The sequence below is a fragment of the Euprymna scolopes genome, chromosome 39 (genome assembly GCF_053919585.1).
Source record: "Euprymna scolopes isolate OS-2025 chromosome 39, ASM5391958v1, whole genome shotgun sequence".
Lineage (NCBI taxonomy): Eukaryota > Metazoa > Mollusca > Cephalopoda > Sepiida > Sepiolidae > Euprymna > Euprymna scolopes.
Window position 1 is genome coordinate 18,694,131 of NC_136520.1, and position 20,673 is coordinate 18,714,803.

At 34.8% G+C, this 20,673-nt stretch overlaps 1 protein-coding gene across 1 annotated transcript in view; it reads right to left on the reverse strand.

Annotated features, from left to right (window-relative positions):
• Positions 1–8,765: 8,765 nt before the first annotated feature.
• Positions 8,766–20,673, reverse strand: part of LOC145263664 (uncharacterized) — a 63,683-nt gene continuing 51,775 nt past the window's right edge. The window contains exon 12 of the mRNA XM_080120536.1: positions 8,766–12,616. Coding sequence (XP_079976662.1) covers positions 8,851–12,616 — 3,766 coding nt within the window. The 3' untranslated portion in view covers positions 8,766–8,850. The remainder of the gene's footprint in view (positions 12,617–20,673) is intronic.

Here is a 20,673-nt window from a genome sequence, read left to right on the forward strand (position 1 = left end):
TTTTTGGGTGTTTTTTTTTTTTTTTAAATCTCCTGGATTCTGTATTGTATTTTGAGAAACATTTTTTTATGCGTTACAAAAACATAGAAATTATGTTTTGAAACAAATACTTTTTTTTTTTACAACTCATTAAAAGATTTGACTTTTTGTTTGATCAAGTAACACCCAACTTTGATCGGGATTGAATGAAGATCACTACTCTCCACATTTTTCATTCATATGAAACCATATTTACTTTTTACCGTTTCTTCCCAATAATATAGAAGATGAAATGTCGAAAAACTCTGAATTAGTGTCTTGTACAAATGGTTTAAATTGAAAATTGGATAAATGCATTATAAGTTGAAAACAGTTCTGTCCCCATGGGCCACATAGATATTTAGCAGGTAGAGAGTAACAATGTTCAATTTTATAGGATGTATTAAAAATTTAAAGGAGGTAAGCCTCCATAGCTGTTAGATTTGAGTTTTTAAATATCCATGACCACTTCCATAGTCTCCAAGACAATTTTATATGTATATGATGTAAATTTCATAAACCGTATTTCTTTTGAAATGTTTTAAATAGTAACCCAGAGTGTCGTTCCCAAGTCAGGCATAGAGTGAAGCTTAGTTGGATTATGAATTTTATTGATGATCCCATCGATGATATTCCCCACCTTTTAGGGGGGGGGGGCATCCTATACTATGACAGAAATGTTCTTTTTATTACCAGTGATTATATTTTAATTTTATTACTGGGTAAGATTTTTTTGATTCTTGTTCAAAACTTTTTTATTTTTATTTTTTCATGGCTGCCATATTCTTTTGAAACTGGTTTCTTCAAATAATATTTTACCATTTTAAGTTTTTTTTTTCAGCTGAAATGCAGTTTGCTTTCTAAATCAGAACTACATAATCAGATGAGAACGAGGGCGAGCATCAGAATTTAGAGATCACATAGGACATAGGTGAAACACCTTTAGCCTTGGCACCCAATCACTTAGATATGATTGCTCAAGAAAAAATAATTCCTCATCACCGATTGAATTGGTGTCAAGAAAGGCATCTGACTTGTACAAACCTCAACTAAGGAAATTTGGTTTTAATAACCTGGACAGAGAAGGGTTACCTCGGAATTAAATTTTTGAAAGCTGTCCAGCACATGCCAGTGTTTAACAACATATGATGATGTGCCCCCCCCCCCCAAAGGTTGGCAATTGCTGGATTAAAATAAACAATTTCACATTGCACTTATTGTTACGCTGTTTTTCAATCTTAAATTTATAAAATTATTGAATGCAATTTGTTTGAAAAAATTACAATAGAATGCAATATTTTTAGTTCTCTTCCACTGCAAGAACTTACACACCAGGGTTGGAAAGTGGCATTGAGAAGTTCATGCCCCCAAGGAGATACTCTGACCTGCAAAATGTGCCTGGGTAGGTTTGTCGGCATTCCCCGGTAAGGACGCCCAGGCGATTAGCAATAAACTAATCCCTTTTCAAAGAGAGAAGGCAAAGCGCGGGGAGGGTGGACCTCCTAGAACTGCACAGAATTAAATTCTCACCAGAAAAATCAACAAGGACCGGATTATTACAGGAATGCTCTAATCTGCAGATTGTGGGGGGGGGGGAGAATTCCCTAGCCAAGAGGCTAAGAATTTTAAAACCAGTTTAAATGACTTTCTGTTCAAACAGTTCAGAGGCTTTGAAATTCCTTTCAAATTTCGGGTTAGGGTCACAATGCAATTCATTTTTTTTTTCCAACCATTAACAAAAGATGAAAATGGATGACAAAAATCTAAAATGCACGATTTAATTTTTTAAGTAAGATTCTTAAACTTGTTTTATTCTAAGCTTTTGCATTTTTTTAAAAAAAGAAGAAAGTGTAATCAAAGTTACACTGATGCAAGAACTACACACATGAACAGGTCTCAAAATTTTGATATAAAATCTTGAAGCAATAATGAGTTTTATAAAACTTATTTCTTCAAGATATTCAAAAAAAAAAAATTTATAAAGGTTGAAATTGGGTGTAATTTGGTAATTTAAGAGGGTAGCTCAAGAATTTGTTTACTTTGGACTTGAAAACGACCATATTGAAGGTAGCAGTCCCATGGTATTGTACGTATTCTACACACTTGGAAAGAAACTTTCCTCATGGATGTTACATTTAGTTTTTAATACACAAAGTAAAATTATTCACAGTAGATAGAGTTAAACAAGATTTTGTAGCGAATGTTTTACAGGAAACCTAGATTGGAGGTCAGTCGACTACCTAACGGAAGTTAAAATCTGGTATAATAAAAAAAAAAACATTTTTTTATTAAGTTTGAGAGAAAATATGAAGCCGTTTCATATACAAGAACAAGGCGTATTGGGCAAAAAAAATATAAGTAGTTGAAATGACAAAGATGCCAGAGATCAAAAAATGTAAACATTTGATAAAAAAAAAAATGCATTCTTAAAGATTTGGAAATTAGCAAAATTGTTGATTATAAAACTCTTGCAAAAGAGTTGCAGGAAATTGAATTGAATTGAATATTCATTAGATTTAATACAAACAACATGGCTACCAATGTGGCTTCTTTTGGAATCAGAACAGAGCACTTTTGAAAAAAATATTGATTTTTAGTTCACTGAATTTCATTTTACAGATATGATATCTCACGAAGACATACACACTGAATTATTATAAAATAAGTGTCAAGATTTACTTATATATATATATATTTTTTTTTTTACAACCATCACGGTTTTCTTGTCACTTCATGTTTCTCATTATGATGTCCTCTACAAGTTGATCAATGGACCAAATCTCTAACGTCATTTTGCAAAACAGGAGTTAACAATACAATAAGTATAGTGTATATTAAACAGCTACTTTTGAACAATTCAAAATATGTAAACACCTTTTCAAGCTACCATGTGTGTATGGATGGTATATCATTTTTAGGAAGAGAAATACGCTGTCACTTTGTTACTGTACCAATCTCAAATGGGCTATCAGGAAATTAAATTTATGCTGTTGACATAAATTTAGTTTTGGTCAATCTTACAGATTACCTCATTTTTTATGTCAAATTCAAAACAACTTGAATAAACCGACTTTAAAACAACTTGGAAAAAAAAAAAATGAAAATAAATTCATCACATTTAATGTGAGAAACAATGTAATATGTTTATTGTATAAAAAATACTAATTGTCAACTTTTAAAGCTGTTTCATAGAAAAATAAAATATTAGACTTTCACATCTTTATTTGATCATTCTAATATAAAATTTATTAAAAAAATAAAAAATATCCATCAGAGTGAAACCAACTTAAATACATTCCTTCAACTTTCACCAAGTTTTCCTATTTTTAATGTGAACCTGAGAAAATTATCAGTCCAAAAAAATTTCAATTTACGACTTTAACTGCTGTTCTGAAAATGTATTAATATTTGTTTTAATTTGTACAAGTTTGAAGAGCATAAACAACCTGAAGAGTTGAACGAAAAGTGAGAAACTACAAGTTATCATGTTGCATTGATTCTATGCTCTCCCAACTTAGATGTACGCACTATACACTCTCTGATTATAGTCTTGTGTTTTATATGTACATTTCTTTACGACAAACAAAAAAGGATGGAAACAAAGATTGAAAAGGATTTTCTTTAATTAAAAACGGGTGGGGGTGTAAAAAGAGTTTCTTTCATATCATGGTGCATATGATTGAAAGCACCCACTCTTATATAGAGATAAACATGTGTGTATATCTCTCACTATATACATATAAAACAATAAGCTAGGTTTAATGTTATAAAGGATTATCTGAAAAAAAAAACGTTGAGCTCTTTGTATGAACAAAGTCTGCAGTTTTAAGTTAGCTTGGTTCGGGAGAGACAATTTTAAAAAGGTTTTTTATTTTAGTTCCGTTCTATAACTTGCGATAATTAGAAGTGTCAGCATCATCATCAAAAAATAATACGAGTAGGAAAGATTTATAAGCAATGCTACAAAACTGCAGTAAAATATCACGCTAAATACATTTTATTGTTATTGATCTATTCAATATCGATCCATTTATCAAGTCTTAATTTTGCTGTTTTTATTGTAAGAGGGTAGTTGAAAAAGTGATGTTAACAACGCACTTGTATTCACTATATGACAGCAACAATCAAATACGCACATATCTAATGTCTTATGTAGCCTGCTTCCATTGTACAATCAAATCTATGACCTGGAACTCTCAGCCAAAACAATCTTGGAAAACGTTATCTTTATGGACAATGATTAAGTTTGCCTTTTAGAAAAGCTAACCCTCCCACCTAACTCACCAGATTTCTATCTTTAATATTAAATCTACTTACCTATTGCTGACACGAAACTATTTTCATTTGTCTTGTTAATATACTTACTATTTTCACATTATGCTACTGCAACTTTTTCTTACCCTCCTTCCACCAGTTTGACTCTTCTATCAACTATTCATGTAAAAATGTTATGTCTCTCTTGATAACATAACTTTTTTTTTAATTCTGATAAAATCAGAATAAATTCTTTCAGATAAAATTTCTCCACATGTCTTGGTGGTTTTTTTTTTTTTTAATACATATCGTCGGATTTTCATCCTGACTGTCTAATATACAATTTTATTATATTACAGAAGTTCAATAGGTTTCAAGTTTGTATTTTGAAACCAAAATACGTCTTATAAAAACTAGTGGTTTACAATTAACACTCAACAAAACCCAGAATTTTTCACCTAGGGTATACTTCACCATCAGGAAACCTAAGATACCATGTTGATTTGAATTTATGTAATATAAATATTGCACTGTTATTAGATAAGTAAGCACTCTATTGGAATTCTTTCTACACAACAAAACCAAGAATATAAGTTTAAGTGTATTGAGCTATTGAACCCATGATGAGATGTTTGTCAAAATGTACATTGATTCGTGCAGGGCCTTTTTCTGCTGAAAATATGTGTGTGTGTGTGTGTGTGTGTGTATATATATATATATATATATATATGCATACACACACAAACATAAGAAATGACATAAGAAAAAAAATCAACTTCTCAAAGTGAATCAAGACATCATATGTTATACAAAGTGCTCTATATCCTTTTAGATAGTTTTATAACAATAATTAAAAAAGATTTGTCTTAACACCTAACCCGACACAATCATCAGAAGTGTATTCCTATCATACATATTAGCCAAATAAATTGTTTAAATACTGTCAGAATTCAAACCATAATTTGAATTGATCTGAAAGTATTAAATAAAAGTTCCTGACAAATATATCTACCATGAAACTGCATTAATATCAGACTTCTAAACTTACTGATATTGATTGTTTTGTAGAAACAATTTGACTATTGTCGCCAAAGTCTAATCAGCATGTGAATAGTTTTTACCAAAATTGTTTGCCATCATGTATCATGGAAGAGTTGGTGTCAAGTTTCTTTCAAAGTAACAAGTCAGACAATTATTTTTTTCAATCACTGAATATCTTTTTTCCCCCATTAAAATGTCAGTAATGTTTGTATGGCCAAACAAAGAATCCGTTGTAGTTAATTTGTTTATCATGGATGGAGGGGGGGGGTATATACAGAGGCATTTTTAAATAGTTACCAATAACCATGAAGCATAATGGAACACATAATCAGAGGTTTACAAGGAAGTGGAGGCAGCACTGTAAATGTGGCACAAGAAGCCCAAGTAAAAATGTAACTCAAGGAAGGAAATATAGGAATGAAAATGTTGAAAGTTTTAACAAGATAAGACATTTAATAGAAAAAAAAAAAAAAAAAAAAAAAAAGAAAAAAAACAAGCTTTCGTAACAAAAAAAATGTGTGTGTGTGTGTGTGGGGGTAAACAAGATAATTTTTTCTTAAATATTTTTATTGATTTTAAATACGAGTTACTGAATAAAGACTCATTCAACAGATATTTAATAAACTACAAAAAACTTGGATTTCTTTTTGGCTAGTGATAATTCCTTGCCTCCACAAACAAATTTTTTCTTCAAATGTAACGGTTAAAAAAGACATGAAAATACTTTTTGCTTTAGAATTTTTTTAAATAAGGATTGATAACTTCTATAATTTAGATGTTTCTCATCTATGTTTTTTTCACAACGCTTTGATGTACCTTCACACCTTCAGCAGCATCAACTCAAGAACATACAGAGAATTATGAAGCAAACCCTTTATTGAATCCAAGTTCATTCCAACAGGTGTTACTTTTAATTATTATTGCTTGTATTGTTAAAGATTGAAACATCACCCTCCAGAAGATTGCCAGTTAATGGATTTTTCCAGTTACACAATTGTTAAAAGCATTTATTAACAATCTAAGTAGGACTAATTAATGCTTTTAACTGTGGTGCAAGTATAAACTAATTATAGATGACAATCTTCTGGAGGTTGAGGGTTCAATCCTTTTTACAGGCGATAAGAACTAAGAATAACATAACTAACCAGGGATGTAAGTAGACAATGGCAAACCAAGATGAAATCCCCGACCCCTCGTGTGTGCGCATGTGAAGAAGGCAACGTAAGAGAAAAACACAGAATGTGCAAGTGTGTGTGTGTGTGTGTGTGTGGAGGGGGAGCAGGAAGTCATATTTTGATGAAAATCATCTTACTTCCATCAGTTCAAGTCGTAAAATTCACACGAAAATAATATTTGAAGTTTTTAGAGAAAAATTGTTGTAAGTGCAAAGTTTCTTTCTATTCTTTCCTTCATCTTAATTGAAAGAAAGAGAAATCAAAGTTATGTTAACTCCAAAAATTGTGCTGAATATAAATGAGCAACACTTATGGATCCATTACTTAGTTTTTTACTAGGAAAAGAATTTGAGGAAAAATTTTTTAAAAAAAATAAGCATTTGTACAGTTTAATCAAGACATCAAAAAATGAAAACCGTTTTGGACTGAAGATCTCCGGGAAAAAGAAAGAAAAAAAAAAAAATTCACTTAATTGATTAGTTTTTTTTTGTTTTTGTTTTTTTACAGCGGAAAAACATTTTTATGACAGCACGTTGAAGGTAGACATCTTTGAATTTTTTTTAACATGCTATGAGAAGAGCGCCAGCACTCCCTCCCCATCTTTAATACTACTTTTTCCCATAAAAATTGAACCTTTTGCTCTGTATCATAAATTGTTTTTCGCTGTAAAAAAAAACAAAAAAAAAAAAAAAACTACTTGATGCAATTAAGTGAATTTTTTTTTGGAGAACTTCATTCCATAATGGATACATACAATATAACCTTTTTTTGATATTTTAATGTCTTGATTAAACTGTACAAGTACCAAAAAATAATAATCATGTCAGCAGCATTACATGAAAAAAAAAAAAAAAAAAAAAAAAGTTGGTTTCCTTGTGAGATTTTATAATTTTTTCTAAACATATTTCTGATGTGGACGCAAACACAAAATGTGTTTGCGTTTGGGAAGAGTCGGAAATGCAAAGGTTTTACTGCATTTGAATAAAATGGTTTGAGATTTAACTTTATGCGACAAACTAAAATGCAATATACAAAACTGGTAGCACATGTAAGAGGAAGGGGGAGCATTCTTGTTTGTAAACCTTAATTTGAGGTTTAAAAAAATGGGGAAACAAGAAATTTAATCAATGGTTGTTTAGATGGGCATCCAATGAATGACATTATCACTAAACTTATTTTCCATTAAAATCACAATTCATGTTATTTTGCTATAATAAAAACACTATGCAAGACACATGCAAGCTGATTTTGGTGCAAACTCTAATAAAATAATTGAAATTAAGTATGGACGACTATCCACATCTTCAAAATTATGTAGGGGTAGATAACTGAGGACTTCTTATTTCACACTTTGTCATTCACTTTAAATTTCGAATTTGTTGACAGAGTAAAAAGGTTTTAAACTAGTTATATTCCGCTATGTAACAAGATAGGCTACTATGTAAAACTTCAGGGTTTTTATTATGATAATAATTACTATCAGCTAATGTGTTTTATGTATTGCTTTTACTGAAGAAAATGATAGTGTGAAACCCATTCCACTGTAAATTATTAAACTTTCAAATAGTAGCTTATCTTCTTTTTAATAAGCTGGACTCTAAACAGGTTACTTTTTAATGAGAGGCATTAACTTGAAAAGAGAGGTTAAATTTAGGGTCCTTAAACTTCATATAAAAAAAAATCAAAATGTCAACATTTAACCTAGAAAATGTCCATCCGATACTGATGTGAAACAAATACAAGTGATACCAATTAATAATCTGATTATTAACGCTATTTAAGTACGAGCTGAGTATTGCCATTCTAAATTTAGTGGTTGAGTTAAAAATAAAAAAAAAACAATTACAATTGTTTTTTTCTTTTTACAACACAAACTGTGCAAATTCCACCACATGTGAACTAATAAATGTTGATATCACCATGTTGAATTTTGACTTTTGGGTGATATGGAGTCTAGAAGCATAAAAGTAACCATTTACCAACTCAAGTAAATCCTGGTTTAGACCGATCTCATCAGATTCCTTCTTGCTCATCAATACTCTCACAGTTAAGAATGAGATAAATGCAAATTTGTGTTTTGTTATTGTTTTTAAAATCATGCTAAAGTTATTATTGCTTCTGGAGAAAGATGAAAAAAAGATTTGTTTGAGTGAAATTTCTAAACTTTCTTTCACACACACAAAAAGTTTTTATTCTGTGAATGAAGTGGAAAAAATTTTTTGTGTTGTTGATGACTTGAGAGAATTCAGCTGACACATGAAGAGAAAAAAGTGGGAGACATTTCATAGAAAAATGACTTAAATATTGTTTTTTATAGCTAATTTTTTTTTGGTTAAAAAAATAGACAAAGAAAAATGAAAAATCATTTAAACCTAGCATTTTGTCGGAGAATGTTTTTAGTTTTTCCAGTAGATACCCTCGACAAATTCTTCCGTCCTCCACAATTGGCATGGATGTAATCCAGTCGAAAAGTCTTCTGGTTGTCAGAAAGACGTTTCAAAAGGCGTGGCTTACTCTTTGAATTAGGCGAGACTGGCACATTATTGCAGACACGCTTGACGGAGAATGTATTCTGTTGGCCAACATCTTTTTGGAGAGGAAAACGTGATTGAACAAGTAGAGTTTCTGGCGACTTTTCTAACACCACCGAGCATGGCCTAGCAACGTTCGACAACAAACGGTGAGAGTCTCGAAGTGGTGACTTTCTCGGGGTGACTTCCTCAAAGCTGAAAAATCCACTATCTTTAATTTCCACCGAGCTTTCGTTTTTCGAGCCATTCCACTCACCAGTCGTATAGATGTCATCGGACGTATTCATTCCTTCGATAGCTGGTTTCTGTAACGGATCCACAATCTCGTCACTTTTGTAATTGCTGTTTCCAATGTGAACATTTGGATCTGAGGATGGCAGAGATGAGGATGACGACATCAAAGAGTACATAGTTCGGGGAGGTTTCCAATTAGATACCGAATTATGCGCTGTGGAAACGAGGTTAGTTTCTGTATCCCACATTTGATGATGGAGGGAGTCATTTACAAGAGGACAGGGAGGATCAGAGCTGTGATATTTGTCTGCAGATTCTGGATTTGAAGGGCAAGAATTGTCAAGGTATTTATAAACATCCATGTTCTGCAAGCCAGACGCAGATTTAGTTAATGGAAGGAAACTGTCATGTTCCTGGATGGCCAGTTTCTCATTATTAGGTAGTGATCGTTCCACAGGGTCTGGTAAAGATGGAGACAAGGAAGCAAAACGAGGTGAGCTTACCGATACGGATGCTGCAAGGGAACATTGTTCCTTCTCAGTTGTTTCAAGAGATAATAATGGTGGCCCCAGTTCTAAGGCCCCTTCCTCAAGCATTAATTTTGGAGGTGAAAGTTGATAGGGTGTATCTAACGGCAAAGGTAGTTGCTGATCTTCGAGCTGCAACTGTGGAGGCATGTCTAGGTCTTCACTTTCTTGCTCAGGAAGAGTGTTTATAGATGGTGGCTGTATATGTGGAGGGGGTGAAGTTTGCAAGTCACAACCAAGTGACAACTGTGTAATTATTTCATTTTCTAACGCGGGTTCCTGTGTGGGGACAAAATTTGTCTTGGGATTTGTTTGTGATGATGCTGAATTTTGTGGAGCTTTATTTGTCGGAAAATTTAGATTTGTGTGTTGGTTTCCTTCAGAAATTTTTAAGGGTACAATGGCATTTTGAGAAAGGCTAGATATCAACGAATGCGTTTCAGCTGTACAGATTGTATCCGAGATAGTCTCCTTGCCATCATCAACAGATGCTGAACAGGAATTAAAATAAGGAAGCTCATTCCTGTTAAAATCATACTTACTTGTTTCCCCACAATTAGTCAGATGTACATGATCAATTTCGATTTTCTTGCAACCACTCGGATAATTTGTATCAACTTTTTCTGCTGGGCTAACATTGATACTATCAGCAACAGCAGAGTTTTTCCGTTTGAGGAAATTTCCAGGTGAAGGTGTTTCAGGATCTTTGGAAACATTTGCTCCGTAAGATGAACGTTTATCCTCTGACAAAGTGAAATCAGAAAGAACTGGAAAATTCTGTACTGGAAAGCTAAACGAACTATCAAAATTCAATACTGGGATTGCTTCAAAACTACTGTTGTTATTACCGTTTGATGATCCGACAGGTGGCTCTGGTGGTGTGTCTAGATTATGTTCTGAATCATTTAGTGTCCTATCGACACTCATCACTGACAATGAGGAGTATTCATAAGCCAAGTTGGGAAGAGGAGTTTCTTGAAGAATGTCATTAACAAGAGGAGTGTTTTCTTTATAGTTTATAGGGGTGTTTGTTCCTGAGAGAGCATAGTGGTTTTTAAGCCGTTGCTCGTGTGAATTTTCCAAGAGTGGCCCTTGACTTAATCGTAGGTCACATGACTGTTCTCCAGCTACTGTATGAAATAAACGAGGATAATCCTCAAAGGTGGGTAACTGTGAATTAAGATTTGACGGAGGATTCAAGTCCGTATATTGAAATTCTTGAAAGGAGTGGTTATAGCTTACCGCCCTATTATCTAGCTTGGGTGGACACTGCGATGTCACAGGATCGACAGACTCAAAATGAAGGTAACGTGGAGTTTGAGAATAATCCAGATCTTGCATAACTTTTGTTTCGAAATTAGTTGTCACAGGGAAATGTTGGTTTTCAGGAACCAAATTCTGTTCGATGGTGGAATTGGGTTGAAATGATGGAGAACAGTAACCAGAGGCTTGTCCGTTAGGGATATATGGAGGAAAGTCCTTATGCGAATTTAAATAAACATCAACATTGTGGTCATACTCTTTTGGACCATCAGAATTGCCATCACCCCTGGTAGAGTTGTCTTCATCCGTAGAGTTGGGTCTAATATACTCATGGTGGCCACCTCTACAAAATGAGGCAGAACTAGTATTATTCCAATGTGCAACATATTTCTGAAAATTGTTTTCCGGAGAAACTGATTTCTCTTGTGAAAGCGGAGAATATTCTCCAAAAGGAACACTCTTAGAATTATAGAAGGTCGCCTGTGACGAGGGGTCACTGTGTACACCATTGGTTATTTGTTTGCCCTCACAGGAGCCAAGAACCCATTCAAATTCTGATGGGTCAGTAAGAATGACCTCTGATATGGTTTCATAAGAGAAGTCAGAGTTATCAGTGTTTCGGAAGACATCTTGTGCGTCAAAACCCTTGAATGGCTCTGGAGATTCATCGCCAAAGAGAATTTTTTTAACACTCTGTTGACTTAAAACCTGCCATTTTTCACCAAGTTTAAACAAACGTTGACTCTTTGCTTTAACAGAAGAACAGCGGATGTTTCGCTTCAAGGACACACTGGATGATTTTGATCCTGAACTACTTGTTCCCAAAGGGCTTATTGAATTCTTACCATTATTGTTCAGCAATAACTGGCCAGGTGTGGAACAGGGAGTGACTAACGGAGCACACGGTAATGATGCCTCAACATCATGACTATTTTCATGAACCTTTAAAGCATCGCATTTCAACTGATTTTTTAGAAGACTGTTCGGTTTGACAGAGAAATCTTCCAGAGATGAAGGGGGCGAACACTGAACAGGTCTAACATTTTCATTTTGATCGCCTGCCGCCCCCAGCATGCCGTTTTTTGAATGGGGCTGCAAATCTGGAACAAATAAAGAGTGCGAATTTTCTATGATAGCAGCGGCATCAGGGAAAGATGCAATCAAGCCTTTTGCTTTAGCAGATTCTTTCTCCACTGTGCTCAAATCTATCCGACTCGGAGAATTGAGAATGCATTTCAGTGGACTTCTCATATTGTTCAGAGCTGATGAGGAAGCATCCTTACGCTGAGTAGGAATTTTACCGTTTAATTTAATGGGCGTCTTCATGTGAGCAGTTGGGTTTGGGTTTGGTGGGAGATTGGTGAGGTTCTTCGTTTTAGTTTCTGTGACACTCTGAGCATTGGTCTGTGATGTAATAATTTCACTCTCAGATGTGGTTAGAGAAGTAGGTTTCGTTTCGGGGGGAGGGACCACTGGATTGGCAGATGCTTTTACATATGTAGAAGTTGAACTGCTTAAAGTCAGCAACATAATCTTTCCAGGTGAAGAAGAACATGAATCCAGAGAATTTGAACTAAAAATAAAAATAAAGAGAAAGAAAAATAAAAACATGAATATTTAATATATATATAGTAATGGTCGTCTGTTTTTTTATGTTTTGTCATAAATAACTTTCTTACAAAACTACATGTTTCTTGTTCATACGTTTTTTTGTGGATCACAGCAGCATGTTGTTAATACAAATAACAAGCTGCGTGTGCGTGCCCCCCCCCTCTGGTGCTGCGTGTGAGATGACGCTACAAAAATTGAAAAAATGATGAATGTGAAAAGTGTGAAGGGCCAACGTTGCGTTCACATCTTTCGCAAAGTTTCAGAAAAAAATCTAATGGATGGGACAAAAGTTAAAAAAGTGTCATTTTTTGTAATTTTGAGGCATTTGTGACCCCCCCCCCCCTTTGAGCTCCTGGGAACACCGAATCCCAGTGAAAATAGACAAACGGTGCAGTTTCACGCCTTAAGACATGTACATTTGAATTCAGAACAATGGAAAACCACTATATAGACATGCATATTTAGTTTTTGAGTTATATGAAAAAAAGAGTTCCAAAAAGTCATGTTTTTTTAGCCTTAAAAGCCCCAGAGGGATGCGAACCAGAATTTTGCCAGGGTCGCCCATACTGAATTTATATTAAGAACAATGGCCTCCACATTTTGGCCAAGTTTCATGAAAATCTAATGAATGGATCAAATGCTATGTGGTAAAAAGTGTCATTTTTGGCCATTTTTTACTTCTTTTGAGCCACTGGGGATGCTGAATCACAGTGTAAATGAATAACGGTGCAGTTTCAGGCCTTAACACATGTATATTTAAGTTGATCACCATGAAAAACCACTATATAGTCAGACATATCAAGTTTTTGTTGAGAAATATGAAAAAAAAGACACAAAAAGGAGTGTTTTTAGCACTAAATATCCCCGGGGACGGAAACCAGAATTTTGCCAAGGCAACCCATACTGGATTTATATTAAGAACAATGGGATCCACATTTTGGCCAAGTTTCAGAAAAATCTAATGGATGGATCAAAGCGTGTCATTTTTGGCCACTTTTGACCTCTTCAGCTCCTGGCCACGGAAGGGAAATTTTGAAAAAAAAACAAAAAACAAAAAAAAAACGTTTTAATGTGCATATCTATTTAATGAAATAAAATTTGTGGCAAAATTTCAGAAAAAACTAATGGACAGTTATCTGGCAATTGTCTGGAATAATGGATGGACCCCACTGGAAGCATAGGTCCTGCTCCAATAAATCAAGAGACCAAAATGTAATTAGATTAATTCCTTCCATAAAATACTTTGTCCAGGTTGAAATTATTTTCATACATCTTAAGACCTGGCATTGTTTGAAAACAAATTGCAAGTATACACTCATGATCAAAAAAATGGGCCAAGAGTGAAAGAAGGACAAATTTTTTAAAATTTTAACTGAAAATTTCTATTTTGCAGATCATTATTGTTATAGCGTATAATAATAAGTGAAAAAATTCATCTTAAAAATGATAAGACCACATCTTGGTGAGGATATAAAAAATTCATCTTAAAAATGATAAGACCACATCTTGGTGAGGATATAAAAAATTCATCTTAAAAATGATAAGACCACATCTTGGTGAGGATATAAAAAATTCATCTTAAAAATGGTAAGACCACATCTTGGTGAGGATATAAAAAATTCATCTTAAAAATGATAAGACCACATCTTGGTGAGGATATAAAAAATTCATCTTAAAAATGATAAGACCACATCTTGGTGAGGATATAAAAAATTCATCTTAAAAATGATAAGACCACATCTTGGTGAGGATATAAAAAATTCATCTTAAAAATGATAAGACCACATCTTGGTGAGGATATAAAAAATTCATCTTAAAAATGATAAGACCACATCTTGGTGAGGATATAAAAAATTCATCTTAAAAATGATAAGACCACATCTTGGTGAGGATATAAAAAATTCATCTTAAAAATGATAAGACCACATCTTGGTGAGGATATAAAAAATTCATCTTAAAAATGATAAGACCACATCTTGGTGAGGATATAAAAAACCATTGCAGGCAGTCCAAAAATGACTTGCAAGCAGATTTGATATTTTAAGAAAAGAAACTGTGAAAACATCTCTTTCTGTAGTGAAGCAAATTGGTCAAAGGTTTGAAGTTGAACGCTTGGTAAAAGGGAAATCTGGATCTGGTCGCCTTAGAGCATCTACTTTGAAGAACGACCATATGCTTAAATTAACTGTTTTGAAGGATCGAAAGAAAACTTATGTTGACCATAGCAAAGAATTCAAAACAGGGACTGGAAATTCTCTTTCTAGATATAAAATATCTAGACGAATGAAAGAAATGGGATTTTTATTCTAAAAGGTGTGCAAAGAAGCCATTTTTATCTAAGAACATCAATGATAGAAAGAAATTTTTCTCATGTTATGGCAAGAAAGATACAGACTGATTCAGGAATGTTTTCTGGTTAGATGAATCAAGATTTTGTCTTGTTAGTGATGCTCCCGAACGGGGCAATCGAAAAACTGGAGGAAGATTTTCGACAAGTGGCATAAAAATGACAGTTAAACATGGGAATGGAGGGATAATGGTATGGGGAACTTTTACTGCAGCAAGAGTTGGGGAACTTATCAGATGTGAGAAGTCAATCAATGCAAAGGAATACATTCGAATATTAGAAACAGGACTGTTACTAAGTATCCAGAAGCTGGGAATATCCCAGAACATTATTTTTTAATATGATAATACACACACTGTTAAAGTCACAAAAAAAATGGTTTTCTGATAATTCAATTAATGTGATATTTTCGCCAGGTCAAAGCCCCGATTTAAACCCAATCGAGAATATTTGGTCCATAATATCTCATGCATTAGCCGGAAGTACTTTTTCAAACAATGACAAACTGGGAAGCTGTGCAAAGCGAATGGAATAGCATCTCCTCTTCACAGTGTTCCACTTTGGTTGAGAGCATGTCTAAAAGGATTGATCTTTTAAAGAAATCAAAAGGGAATGCGATTCCATCCGAAGCATTTATTAAAGTAAATATCTTGTTCTGTGTTATTAGTCTTGTTTAAGTTTCCTTGTTCAATTGTTTTTTGTTCAATATAGCTTTTAGTGCAATAAAATTTATAAAATTTGTTTGGCCCATTTTTTTTTTTGCTCACGAGTGTATATACATATATACATCAAATAGATACACTTCAAAAGAAACAATTATACTTTATGAAAAAAAAAAAAAAAAAAAAAAAAAAAAAAGTTTGAAATTGAGATGAATTTCCTAATCAAGAAAAAATATTGAAATCAACATTGTTTCTGTGCTTTTATCACTCTGGAAACCTTTGCTTATCAAATTAAAGCATGTTGGTTCTTTTTTTTAAACTAAGAGCTTTTCTTTATTGCATTTCTTATGAAACGGTAAGGTGCCGAGTTTCCAAAACTAGTCCTTTGTTACTTGCAATTAATGTTTCTGGGAAATTCTGTGTCAGAGATTGTCTCCATGTCATTTTCTTTTCTTCAGGATATTTTTTCACTATTAGGTTCATTGTTTGTGAGAATTGAGAAATGATCATTCACTCAAGCATAACACATTTTTTAAATCCATATAGACTGACTTGTCATATATGAGTGATTAATTTTTTTTTTTATTACTTTATTTCACCCCCAAAACAAGGCATATTGCCACTTGGACGTAAGGGCTACTGGAACCATGTCTAACAGGGGACTAGGGAGTTGAGTAGCAAGATGCCAGTGCACATTACATTTAAAATTCTGCAGTCCAGTCAGAGAAGAAGGAAATAAGGAGGGAATACCAAAGTCTAACAGTCCAAGAAAAGAAAAAAGCTTTTCAATATCTAGAACCCTCAATAGTGAAGTTAAGTTATAATTAGAGATAGAACAGATAACTATTATATATTTTATTTTAAAATTCCTGGTTATCAACTTGCCGTAAAAACTCTGACAGACATGCACGGATTTGGAGTCTATGTTCGAAACACCTTTCCCTTGACTAGAGAAACAAAACTAGAATCAGATGACCAAGTTTTTATGTGCTTTAGACTTAACATGCAACATAAAATTAGTTGCTTATATTTTCTCCACTGCTCTTCCTCAACCTAGGATTGTACGCTAATCAACCAAGTCTCAGACAGCATAGATACAGCACTCCTTCGATACTAATACACAAGTACATGTATTTGGTGACTTCAATTTCCACCAAAGTAATTGGCTTGGATTCTCTATTTACACAGACGCAGCCGGTAGCAGAACACATAGCGTCTCTATATCTCATTCCTTATCACATGAAAATTCTATAGCAAACCCCACTCTCTTCAAGGTTTATTTCTACTAATGCAGCTGCCATTGCACAAAAGCAGCATGCATAACACAAATTTAACCAGCAAAAGTCTAGTACAAACAGACAGAAGTTTATAGAAGTTAGAATTGTAAGAAAGAAATAGCGACAGCTAAGAGAATATACCGAAACCACCAGAAAACACACTGAAGCACAAGAAAAAATACACGATTAAACCCGGTTCTACAACTTCCAACGTAGACCCCTACTACCATGTCTCCTTCTCCAACATCAGGGGTCTTCGTTCTAACCTTCCAGAGGTTGAAACCCAATTACAGGAGACTAAACCAGACCTTTTATTTTTAAGTGAAACTGGCATTGGACAGGCTATTTCCCCGAGATGAGTTTGCAATTACAGGATACTCTAACTTAACTTCTAAATCTGACCCCCAAGATCGCCATGGGCATGGAATATGTGCCTATATTAAAGATAGCTTTCCATGTGGTAGGGACATCTCCAGGGAAGATACTAACTTACCCTATATGTGCTTTCGGGTTGCTTTAGCTCACACTACTGCATTTATATTTACTCTCTATCGCCCCCACAACAGCGGAGTTACTATCTTTCAAAGCATATCTGAGAAAATTGACCAAGTCCTTTCTACTTATCCTTCAGCTAACATTCACGTATGTGGAGACTTCAATGTTCACAACGTCGAATGGTTGACCCACTCAAACAAGACCGATGATGAGGGGAGGTTCTGTCATGATTTCTCCATTGCCTATGACCTCACTCAGATTGTTCAGGAACCTACCCGTGTGCCCGATAATGACGGCCAGTATGCGAGCCTACTAGACCTTTTTCTCACAACTTGCCCTGAACTATGTTCAGTTTCTGTTCTGTCGCCTCTTGGATCTTCTGACCACTCTGTTGTATCAATTAAGATAAAAATGAAATGTAATAAGTCCCCAGACGTACCTCTTCATCGTACAGTATATCGATACACTAAGGCTGACTGGGATAGCTTCCGTACATTTATATCTGATCTACCTCTGCATTCCATGTTTAAAAAGGATGTGTCCTCTATAGTATTAGACCTAACTGAATGGTTAATTGTAGGTATTGACCATTTCATACCCTCTAAAAAGTTTCAGCAAAAACCTAACAGCCAGCCATGGTTCTCTCCAGAATGTGCTGCTGCCATTGCGCACAGAAATCACTTTTTCCACTGCTTCAAACGTAATAGATGTATGGAAACTAAAGCCGTTTTCAGGACTGCCAGCAACCATTGTAAGAAAGTAATAAGGAACGCAAGAGAGTTGTATGCTCAATCTGTTAAGTCCAAAGTAGCTGAGCAGCGGCTTGGTTCCCACCAGTTTTGGCAAATAGCAAACAGAATCCTGAACAGAAGCGTGTGCTCCATCCCAACTATTATCAATGGACCTGAGGTAATCTCGTCAGCATCAGACAAAGCCAAACTCTTTGTCAAGAACTTTGCAGCTAATTCTACCCTTTGCGACCAAGACCGCCAACCCCCAATATTTCCTCCTGTATCAGAAAACACGCTATGTGATATACGTATATCTGTACGTGATGTTGCGAAGCTAATCAAAAACCTTGATTCGAGTAAAGCAACTGGCCCTGATGGTATTCCAATTATAGTACTCAAAAAACTTCAACCTGAATTAGCGCCCATACTTACAAAACTGTTTAAACGTTGTCTTAAGGAGAATAGTTTCCCATCTCCCTGGAAAATTTCATCAGTATGCCCTGTATTTAAGAATTCAGGTGATTGCTCATCCCCCTATCAGTACAGGCCAATAAGTCTCCTGTGCGTCATGAGTAAGTTGCTAGAATCTGTGTTAAATACAGAAGTAATCAACCATCTCAACAAAAATAACCTTCTTAGTGACACTCAATATGGTTTCCGTTCTGCTAGATCTACAGCAGATGTCCTTACAGTTATATCGCATAGGATTAGCAAATCTCTCGACGGTGGCAATCTTTCTAGGGCAATTGCTCTTGACATATCTAAAGCCTTTGATAGGGTATGGCATAAAGGTTTACTTCATAAGATCGCTAGCTATGGTATAGCTGGAAAAGTCTTCTCAATTATTAAATCATTTCTTTCTGATAGGTTCATAAGAGTAGTAGTTGAGGGGCAAAAATCAGAAGCTCACAGTATTAATGCCGGTGTCCCTCAGGGATCCATCCTGGGCCCAACTCTTTTCCTGATCTACATTAATGATCTTCCAAATCATATCCTTACATCATTTGTAGACATTTATGCTGACGACACTACCATTTATGGTAGCACATCTAAGACAGTGAACGACCAAGTTCTCTCCAATTCTCTCTCCTCTGATCTTGAGCACATAGTACAATGGGGAAAGGAGTGGCTGGTTACTTTTAATGCATCTAAAACCAAGCTTCTCTCTTTACATCATCAACATTCTAATCCACATTTGTCATCAATTGAAATGAATGGCTCTCGTCTTCAGGAGGCCTCAAGTTTTGACAAGCTTCTGGGCTTGACCATTACTCCTGATCTTAAATGGAACACGTATATCAAATCTGTTGCCAAGGCCACTGGAAAAATGGTGGGATCTTTCTATCGATCCGGTAGATATCTCACTGCTGATGCTATTCTCTATCTATATAAGAGCCAGGTACGTCCAAGGATGGAATACTGTTGCCACATCTGGGCAGGAGCTGCTAGAAAGGACTTGTCCTGCCTTGATAGAGTTCAAAATAGACTTCGTAGCCTCGTAGGAGATGTCCTTTTCTCCTCCTTGCAACCTCTATCTCACAGAAGAGATGTTGCGAGTTTGTCTCTGATGTATCGTTATTTTCATGGAAAGTGTTCAACTGAGCTTCAATCTATGGTCCCCCCTCGCCAAACTTTCACAAGAAACACTCGTCTAGCTGTAAACACTATCAATAATTTCCCCCACTCTTTATCTGTGCCTAAACCTAAACGTAGATTCCATGAACAAAGCTTCTTTCTTAGAACTGCACGCCTGTGGAATTGTCTTCCGTTTTCCTGCTTTCCTGCTGACTACAATATGGTTGTGTTCAAGTCTAAAGTAAATAAGTTCTTGATGAGCCGTTCCATATAAGTTATCAAATTTACCAAATTTTCATTACTAATGATTACTATATTGACCAATTTCTACTGTACACTCTTTAACCCTTATCCTTGAGTGGCCTCTGGGCCTTGATAATGTGGTGACGCCTATGTAAAAAAAAAAAAAAAAAAAAAAAAAAAAAAAAAAAATTAGAAACCCGTGATTTCTGGAAAATCTCCAACAGTGTAGTAAATAATGGGCAATCAGCAATTCCCCCACTATCCCACAATTATGAGGTTGTTTGCACGGCAACCGAGAAGGCTAACATGCTTGCCAGTCAGTTTGCTTCAAACTCCATATTGGACCCAGCAAACCACTCCCTCCCTGATTTTTCTTTGCAGACTGATGCCACACTGGATGATCTGAAAATTACCCCTTTCATGTGCATGATATCATAAGAAACCTAGACACCTCAAAAGCATGTGGACCGGATCTCATCCCAGCTGTGCTATTAAAAAAAATGCTCCACTGAGGTTGCTCCAGACTTCAAACTTTACAACAAATGATTAACGAATCTTGCTTTCCTGACTGCTGGAAAACTGCTGCTTTGGTACGAGTTTACAAGAATTCTGGCAAAGAACTCATTAAATTATTGCCCATTAGCCTCCTCCCACTTTTCGCCAAAATATTTGAGTCTATAATTAACCAA